Source organism: Haemorhous mexicanus, chromosome 17 (genome assembly GCF_027477595.1).
Source record: "Haemorhous mexicanus isolate bHaeMex1 chromosome 17, bHaeMex1.pri, whole genome shotgun sequence".
Taxonomy (NCBI): domain Eukaryota; kingdom Metazoa; phylum Chordata; class Aves; order Passeriformes; family Fringillidae; genus Haemorhous; species Haemorhous mexicanus.
The window spans coordinates 1,288,037-1,297,857 of NC_082357.1; the positions used below are offsets into that span (position 1 = coordinate 1,288,037).

The window sequence follows — 9,821 nt, forward strand, 5'->3', positions numbered from 1 at the left end:
TGCAGACAATACAAAATCTTTATTCACTGTTTCCCAAATCCCTGCAGCTGCAGGAATGTGTCTGACACCCTCCTTCCCCCAGTCATTCCCTGCTGCCCAGCAAGGGAAGGACAGTCTGGTCCCAGCTCTGGTCCCAGCGCAGCTGCCGGGACGCTCGCAGGTTCTCTCGGAAGCTGGCAAGTTTCCCTTCCGGGCTCGGGAAATCCAAGAAAAGCATCTGGAATTTAAAAAGCAAAAGCACAGAAAAATAACTATCACGTTCCATTTCAGGCTCATTCCAGCCTCCCCAGCATTAGCCCTCAACTACAGCTGCAGTTCTGCGGTCTGGCCCCATGAAGAGAGAACAAGGACAGAATCTGAAATGCTTTTGCCAGCTTCAGCTTCACATTCAAACAGAAGTGAGGCAGACAAAGCTCACCAGGCCAGGCAGTACCTTGTGAGAATGCAAAACACACAGGTGATGTTCAGAGCTGAAAAGGCTGCTCACCCAGTGGCACCTCTGGGCTTATTTCTGGGGGGAAAGAAATCAGTCAGAGCCATTACCTTCAACTGTTTTGCAAGTTCCTGCGAGTCCCTGAATACCAGCCCATTCTCATTGTGCTTCACCAGCTCATGTAAACTGTGAAAAAAGCCATAAAAGCAGAGCTGAGGCAAAAAGCAGCCAGTGGGACATTCACAGTGTGGCACAGTGACATCCAAAGGGAGCAGACCAGGGGATCTGTATCATTATGGCCCCACACCTGACATCGTGGAGTTGAGCAGTGAAAGGCTTCTCCTTTCCAAGTCAGACTAAATCTACCACAACTGTACTAAAGGGCCCTCATTCTGTCTTTGTGCCACTCATCTGGACATCCAGTAAAAACCAGGGCAATTATCTACTTTAAAACTAGATTTTTTTTCCACCAGGAAAATCTGTCCACGATCCATCATGAAATCTTCACAGGAATTTATCTTCTTTTATAAAGCTACTGTTTTCCCAAAGGACCATCAGTTCCAAGAATGCCCATGCACACACTCAGCCTTTCACTGAACAGGTGTGTCTATGCAGAAAAAAAGATTTTTTTTTTTTAATTAAACATATGGAAACAATGGAATCCAGGGATTATTTTAAATCAAGTGCTTGCATTAAATGCTCCCAATTTTGCAGAAGCTAGCATTAACTTTTAAACTTAAACCAACCTTGATTTCTATCTTATTTAATTTTAAAAATGGCAAAATACAGGAATCTCATTGAATTCCTGCAGTAGCTGCTGAACTCTGGCTTTGTAAGAATATTGTTTTATGTGATTGCCTTGAGCTGTAACAGAATAAGCTCTTACCATTCAAAATGTATTGCACACACAGGCAAACAGCAGCCAAACATATCCACCACCTTCATGGGCAAATCCAAACCACTGGAGGATTTATGGAGACACACCCCCAGGTCTGCTGAGCCTGAAATCCAACACAACACAGTCTGAACTCTCCGAAGGCAGCTCCTCTGTCCTCCTGCCAACCTTTGTTTTTGTGCTGCTTTGGATGGAGCAAGTGAAACTTTCAACTACCCAGATACAATTTCAAGGAATCAGGGGAAAAAATAAAGCACAGGGTGTTCTGGGACTCAAAATTAGTTATGTTTTAGAAAAATAGCAAGGGAGTACGTGTTAAATTAAAGGGGATTTTGAAGTTTTATGTATCTTAAAACAGCCTTTCTGCCTCTTATTCTGCTAAAAGTGGGTAAGTAAAGGAAAACTCCATCCCAATCCCATCAGTATACACTGTGACCTCACTAGTGACCTCTCCCAGCTGAAGTCAGCTCAAAGAGAGGAATTGTAGTGAGATTTTACAGACATTTTGTTTATTATTTAAAAAGGACCAAATAAACAGTGTTTCACAGCCACATAAATTGTCAGCCTCCAGCCCTGCAGAAGGAAGATCACATTGAATATGGATTTTATAACTCTACTACTCCCCCTTTATGCTGTTGCAATGAAGATGCTGAGGGAATAACATTCCAGTGACATGTAAATTTAGAATTTCAGCTACTTTTGGTAGCTCAGCCAACAACATTTTCACTTCATTTACTGGAGTGACCCTGAAGGTAAAGTAGAACAGGCACAGGCACCTGTATTTCAGCACTGCTGGAAGAAACAGAGTTCCAAGAACAGGCTGAAACAGCACAGCTACTTCTTGGGAAAGCAGGGAAAAGCCAGCCAGAGGAATTCAGCAGCTTTGCTGGAATGAGTCAAATCCATGAATATCCTGTCACTAACCAGCAACATTCCTGGCTATATTCTCCCAGTCTGCATCAGCCCCCTGCAACTGTGCTGAGTTGTTTCCCACACATCCTCAAGCCTTTTCCATCACCCATTATTTACCAAGCAGAAGAGGGTAATCCTCAGCCTCCAGCCAGGGTGTACAGATCTGGATATGCTTAAAGTGCAGCTTTTGGATCAGTCCATTGTAATAATCTTTCAGAGGTCCTTTACCTGTGTAAAACAGAAAAAAAAAAATGTTTTATCAAGATGACTGAAAACAGTGTGGTCTGTGAAATACAACCTCCTGTTGGAGGAGGTGCACAAACAGGGTACAACATTTGTGGTACCCTAAAAAGACATGAAAATATTTAAGTTTCCTTGAAAGGAATGTGCACATGGGCTTCTCTTACTCAGTACTTCAATTAGTTTTCCATCAATGTAGAATCATGGTGTTTTTAAGGTTGGAAAAGCCCTCTCAGATCAAGTCCAACTGTTCCCCAGCACTGCCAGGGCCAACACTGACCTGAGTGCAACACCCACAGGGCTTTCAATTGCCCCAGGGATGGGGACTCCAGCCACCACTGCCCCGGGCACCTCTGCCAGTGCCTGACCACCCTTTCCATGAAGGAATTCTCCCAATGTCCAGTCTAAGCCTCCCCTGGCACAGACTGGGGCTGCTTCCCCTGACATTGCTTTTGCAGCATCATCTCACCATTGGCCTTAGACTGTTTTCATGCAGAGCTGGAGCAGACAGGGAGGCTCTTTAAGGATGTGCCATAATTGGTGGATGGTGCAATAACTCAGCTAGAAATCCCTGTCCTGATAACCAGGCACAAAGGCAGCAGTCCCTCCTTTCTCCCACCAGCAGCAGAAGAGTCAGCCCAGAACAAAAGTGACAACTAAACCTTCTGTTGGCACTGGAAGAACTGTAACACAAACATTCTCACCTGTTATCACACACACCAAAGCTGGAAGCTCAGCTCCCTCCTCGATAAACCTCTCATAATCTGGAGAAGATAAAACACTGGTCAGAGCTGACAAATCCCAGGGTGCTTGCCTGAAGAGTGGTGACAGTGCATTAATTATTGACCTTCCCACTACAAGCAATTTCCTAACGAGCATGTGTGAGTATCACAGCAGTAAAACCAGCAATGTTAACATTTACAGACTCCTCCAGAAATAAATCAGGCTGTTTATGCATGAAGCATTTCTTCAACTGCTTCCCAATCAGTTGCTTCAATAGATCAATTTGGAATTGCAGCTGCAAAGTCTACAAGATAAGACAAAGTACTCCCTCCCTTCCCATTAGCAGATACCTGTGGAGAGCAGATGTAATAGCTCAGAAAATAAAGCAGCAGTTTAGGAGCCAGTTAGAGATTTGACTTTCCCTGACAACTCCTCTAATTGAATTCACTGTTGTATTTCAATTACTAATCTGAAATTAGTGCTAATTAATCAAATACAACTGCATTTTCACCTGAATATAGAAGCATTGCTCTTTAGCAAAACCCTTCTTAAGTGTCCAGAAGATCTCTTTGAAAGAGTGAGATCAATTCCTTCATACCAACCTTCTAAAGCTCTTAAAAGGACTGAGAAGTCTTCATCCTCTGAAAGAGAAGGCTTCATTAGTAACATTCATATTTCTACCATTTTTCATCTTTGACTTTAAATAACAATTGAGACTTCCCTCATCTTCACCTCCACAATTTAAATACAGACCATGTACTCAAAGGTTAAGTACATAGTTTGTACTTAAAGGTTACTATTTACTAAAATGTTCTATTAAAAATCCCCTAGTTAATTTTCATAAATAAAAATCCATAACCATACACAGTGTTTATTTATTTCCCTTGTTGGCAACATGACAGACAAACTAGCTACAAATACTTTATATCTTTGAAGCTATTAAAATTTTCTAGTTTCTGAAGCTGAGAATGAAGTGTAAAAACTGCCCTGATGATTCAAAGATAAAGACAACCCTGCCCATGGTCACTGGCAATGGATTTTTTTTTCCAGTCTCTGTTCCCTTCCTCATACAGAGGAAAAAAAAAAGTACATAATTATGTAATAAACATCATCAGAAATCATTGGACACACAAATTGGTGTGGGTTGGATGGGACCTTAAAGCTCAGCTCATCCCAGCCCCCTGCCATGGGCAGAGGCACCTCCAGGGTGCAGGGTGCTCAGTAAGGAGTAAATATTTAAGTTTCTCAATCTGTTTTACACCATGCAGGATCATATGTCTAGAATGAAAGCTAAAAAAAAAACAAAGAGGAAACCTCTTAAAAGAGTTTCTTAAATCATTCTTGAAGTTGAGCTCTATAATTAAAATCCAACTCCAAAACAAGATCACTCATTTCTAGTATTATTTAAGTTACACAACATTTCATTGTATCATACACACCTTGTCTTCAAATTCTCCCAGGAGAACAAAGGAAAAACACAACTGGGAGTGAGAAAAAGCACAAGCAGCCCTATTTGACACGGAAAGCAGAAGTGATTCCCAACCTGTCCAGCTGGTGCTGCTGATGAGGAGGGCTGGCCGGCCCCCGGCCTTCAGCACGCTGCCGCTGCTGCCATCCCTCCGGGTGAAGGCCGAGCAGTGAGCACCGGGACTGACAGCTCTGCACTATGGAAACACAACTTCCTGAGCATCAGCTGCACACAGCCAGCGACAGCAGGCACCACTCTGCTCTACTGGCACCAATTCCCACACATTTGGCTTCAGATTTGCTGCTCAACTTGTGTAGAAACAGAATTGTTACATGACAGAAATACCAGGACAGGGCAGGCCATTTCTCCCTCTTTCCTGCTGCTACAGGCACAATTCCACTTTCCAGCCAAATGTTTTCCTTCAGAAGCTGAGCAGAGTCAGCCTCCCTTTCCACAGTCTGTCTCACACTTACCACAGCATGGAGGCCAACAGCACATTTACTCAACTAAACTGAGAACCTCTGTTGCTTTGATTTTTTAAGATTTTCTAAGCTTGTTGATGTTTACATTCTTGTAACAAACTTTCTCAGACACTTTCTGTAAATAACTTATTGTTTTGCATTCTTTTATGGAGGAAGAGAAATTTGATAGACTGTTAGTTTGTCAAGTGTCATTGGAGAGGTGGCACTGTCACCCTGCAATCCACTGTCACTTTTAGAAATCTATAAATGTTTGAGTCAGAAAATGAGCTTCCCTTTTTCACCTTGAGAACAGCGGTGTGTGCTCTTGTGTTGTTTCGTGTCCTATAGTGACAAACCTACACATTCTGAGCTGGGCATTTCCAAAAAATCCCCACCATGCACTGTGGATTTCACTGCTTTTTCAGGCCTTAGTTTGGTGAAGCCAGCTCCCTGGTACACCTGCTGCAGGGACATCCTGCACTGCCAGAGGGAAGTGTTTAACCCTGGGACCAAGATCCTGAAGGCTGTGCACAGTAATGAAGGAAGGGATGCTATTAAGGAAGCATCCAGGCACTGCAGTGGGGTCAGTGGGAAGCAGACACCTGCAGAGCTCCACCCCAGCCACTCAGCACAGACTGCCTCAGAAACAAAACACTTCTACTACCTGGGCTACCACAGCTCAATCATCTCACTTCTGTGGCCTCTCCAAGGCACCTCAGTGGCCCCTGTGCCTGCTGGGGTCAGAATACCCCACACAAGGATTTTGGTGACAACTCCAGGTGCCCATCAAGGATGCAGGGGCAGCTGCACTTGCACATACCGTGGTCTGAAGGGCTCGTAGTCCTTGGCAAGTTTCATGAACAAGTTGTGTTGGAGGTCTAGTGGTGTTTCCTTAAAATAAGATGCTGGTCTGTCATACAATGTTACAGCCCTGGGAGGAAAGAAGTGTGCAGCTTAAATAAGATACAGATGGAACAATATGCACATGGTATGGGGCATGCTGCAACAATGTGATCAGAAAAAATTACCTAGAAAACTAAAAAATTAAGTGTACAGCAAAGTAATTCGTGTTTTGATTCTTACAACTTCCTGTACTCCTGAAGTTTGCTGGATCACAGCAAGGCAGGCACAAGTAACAAAGAACCCCTTTCTTGTGTGCTTATTCTAGGGGTGAAATGCACCTGTAAAAACTGCAGACATCACTGGCCTGATTTTCAGACTTACTCCTTATCTTGAAGCCCTCAAGAGAAGCTGGCAGGGCAGAGGAACCGTTCAAATCCCAGTGACACCTGACCCTCTCTGGCTCCAAGGCAGCCTGCAGCAAACGTCCTGGCTCCTGGACTGCCACCTCAGCCAGTGGGGTGTTAGTTTGGAAGGATGATGATTCCTGAAGGCCCGCACCACACTGGCCCATCACTAAACCGAGCTGATGTGTTTCAGTGGTGGTGGATGAGCTCAGGAAAGCTGCTTTTGTAAGATCCCCCTGAATCCTCAGGGATCTGTTACTTAGCACACACACACACTGAATTGAGGCACATGACTTACTTTATCTTGAAATTCACCCAGAGATCTTTCTTCATGGCATCAGTGACACACAGGTTATAGTCAGACAAGCGCCCAAAAAGCTTTTCATACCTGACAAAAACGAAATATCAGTCAGAAACCACAGGCAGGCAATTGCAGCAACTGCTCCCAGTGCCCATGCTTGATGACAGCCCAGCAAAACCCAAAGAAACCCAACTGCCCCCAGAACTGAAATTTGATTGCCAATTTTTGATGGACTCCTATTCTCCAAAGCCTTTAAAGCCTTTAACTACACATAACCAATTACATTCAGCAAGGAGCTGTTCAAAGAAGAGCTGGAGTGCAAAGCAGCTTTAGAGAATAAAAAACCCAGGACATATAAAGAAACTCCAGTAACAAGATCAACATTTGCATAGGTAGGTAAAAACAACCTGCCCAATTCCTGCAACCTCCTCCCATGTGTTCAACAAAGCAGCTGCAGAACAGAAACCACACAGCAAAGCCCAGAGCCCCTCCCTGTGCCAATGACACCCTCCCCACTGGCCTCCATTCTGAATTCACCAAGGCACATCATTTATAGAGAGCAGAAACGAGGGCACAAACCATTTTGCAACCAGGACCAGTGGGTGGCTCCTGCCGTGACTCAGGCTCATGATGGTGTACCCATAGTTGTGCCAATCAATGATGAGTTTGCTCCCCCAGCACAGCCCTGCCACCCAGGCAACAGCTATACTGGGCAAGCCTGGGGGATTCTGCTCAAAAACAAAACCAAAATAGCAGCGGGTGCGACCAAGTGACAAACACAAAGCAAATACCAGAAGCAAGAAATCAAATTGAAGTTGCATCACCTTAAAGGAGCTCCATGAACAGAGCCTGTTTGTATTCACTTATGAACACTGGCAGGCACTTCAAATTAACCCCGGATCAAGATCAAAATTCCCCTCCAATAAACACACAGACATTTCCAGTCAGATTTATTCTTTACTGCTACCCATGGCAATGAAGTTTGAAAGCACAAGAACTAATAGGAAGAGAAAACTTGACTTGTTAACAGACCAATCAAAGTTTAGAGCCAAAAACTACCTGCATACAGGTTTACACCACTGAAGAGGCCAGCTCAGCTCTGAAATAATTAGAACATTGTCTGAGATGGCTAAAACCACCCTGTACTGTAGCACCACTTATTTGTACTGAAATTAGTCCCAACACAAAACATACCTGAAGCAGAATATAGGATGGCTGATCTATCCTCAGCAACGTGTACAGTAACTGCACTGACTGCACGAGCACCTTTAGCACATACTGCAACAGCTTTGGCCCCACTGCAAAGTGACAGAAAAACAGGTACTGGCATTGCAGCCCTCCCCACAGAAATGTGAACATCAGCACCAGGCAGCTCTGCAGAGACAGGGTCAGAACAACATGAAAATGGACACACTTTACCAACGAGCTGGGTAAGTGATTGGTGCACCCTCAGCAAGTTTGGAGATGGCACCAAGCTGGGTGAGAGTGTCAGTGTGCTTGAGGGTGGGAAGGCTCTGCAGAGGGATCTGGACAGGCTGCATCACTCCAAGGCAGACACCGAGGGGCTAGAGGGGGTCCAGGGAAGGGAACAGAGCTGGAAAGGGGCTGGAGCACCAGGAGGGGCTGAGGGAGCTGGGAAGGGGCTCAGCCTGGAGAAAAGGAGGCTCAGGGGGACCGTGTGGCTCTGCACAACTCCTGACAGGAGGGGACAGCCGGGGGGGGGAATTGGGCTCTGCTCCCAGAGAACAGGGACAGCAGGAGAGGAAGTGGCTTCAAGCTGTGCCAGGGGAGGTTTAGGTTGGATATTGGAAACATTTCTTCATGGAAGGGGCAGTCAGGCACTGGCAAAGCTGCACAGGGCACTGGGGGGGGTCCCCATGCCTTGGGGGATTTAAAAGTGGATGTGGCACTTGGGGACATGTTTTAGTGGTGGCCTTGGCAGTGCTGGTGGAATGGCTGAACTCAATGTTCTTAGAGGGCTTTTCCAACCTTTGTGATTTTATTCTATGATCACTATAAAGCCAAACAAACATTTCGTGATCCCTACAAATTCTCATTCTGTATTTTGTATGGAAAGAAATCCTACACTCGTTGAATGGTTTGGGTTGGAAGGGACCTTAAGGCTCATCTCATTCCACACCCTGCCATGGCCAAGGACACCTTCCAGTGTCCCAGACTGCTCCAAGCCCCAGTGTCCAACCTGGCCTTGGGCACTGCCAGGGATCCAGGGGCAGCCACGGCTGCTCTGGGCATCAGGGCTAAACACAAGGTGGGGGAAAAAGGGAAATTATTTTAATTCTGCCTCTATTTCACTGTGTAGGTGAACAGTACCAATGTACCGGCAGGTGTTTAACTCCAGCGGCTCCTGTTGAAAGAGAAAGGCAGACAAGGGTGGGAGCCGGGCGTGCGGCGGGGCTGGGCCCGCACACGCTGCGGGCTCGTTACGGTCCCGCGTTCCCCCCGCAGCCTCGGCTCCCCGGCCCGGCCCGCACGCACCTCGCAGCCCGCTCAGCTCCGCCACGGGCACCAGCCGGATGTTCTGGCAGCGCAGCACGTCCCGGTGCGGCCGGCTCTCTGCGGGGGGAGAGCGCGGTCAGCGGCGCGGCCGCCCCGCCCGGCCCCGCGGCCCCGGCCGCCCCTCACTCACGGAGGTAGCCCAGCAGAGCGACCTGGCGCCCGTGTCGGGCCAGCGCCAAGGCGTGGTACTGCATCCGCGGGCTGCGGCCCAGGTCCCCCAGCACGGCCACGCACACCCGGCCCGCGCCGCCCGCCCGCCGCCGCCGCCGCCAGAGCAGCAGGAGCAGCAGAGCCGCCAGCAGGGCCCACAGGCCCGGCCACGGCCCCGCCGCCGCCATCATGGAGCGCCGCCAGGCGGGAAAGGGGCGCGGCGAGCGCCCCCTGGCGGAGCGGAGGTGCCGCGCTGTGAGGGGCCCGGCCAGGCCGCGGGAGCGGCAATCACCGAGAGAGCGGTTCGTTAATTAATTCATTACAGCATAGACGGGCCTTAATTAGTTACAGCGGCACTGGACACTCGTCCGCAATATGAGGTTTCCTCGTAGATTGTAGAGCATCTCGAAGTCAGGAGTGATTTCAGAGCAGCCCCATTACCATCCAATGCATGTGCTTTTCCTTAGTTTGAAT

General features: G+C 47.2%; 1 protein-coding gene across 1 annotated transcript; it reads right to left on the bottom strand.

Annotated features, from left to right (window-relative positions):
* Positions 1 to 9,543, bottom strand: ALG1 (ALG1 chitobiosyldiphosphodolichol beta-mannosyltransferase). The gene is made up of 13 exons (XM_059861444.1): positions 9,328 to 9,543; positions 9,177 to 9,254; positions 7,875 to 7,978; positions 7,260 to 7,408; positions 6,678 to 6,767; positions 5,953 to 6,063; positions 4,747 to 4,862; positions 3,806 to 3,844; positions 3,185 to 3,244; positions 2,358 to 2,468; positions 1,320 to 1,434; positions 544 to 619; positions 1 to 217 (listed from the first exon to the last, which is right to left on the bottom strand). Exons 1-13 carry the CDS (start codon positions 9,536 to 9,538, stop codon positions 83 to 85), a joined length of 1,395 nt encoding a protein of 464 aa, XP_059717427.1. The 5' UTR covers positions 9,539 to 9,543; the 3' UTR covers positions 1 to 82.
* Positions 9,544 to 9,821: the final 278 nt, after the last annotated feature.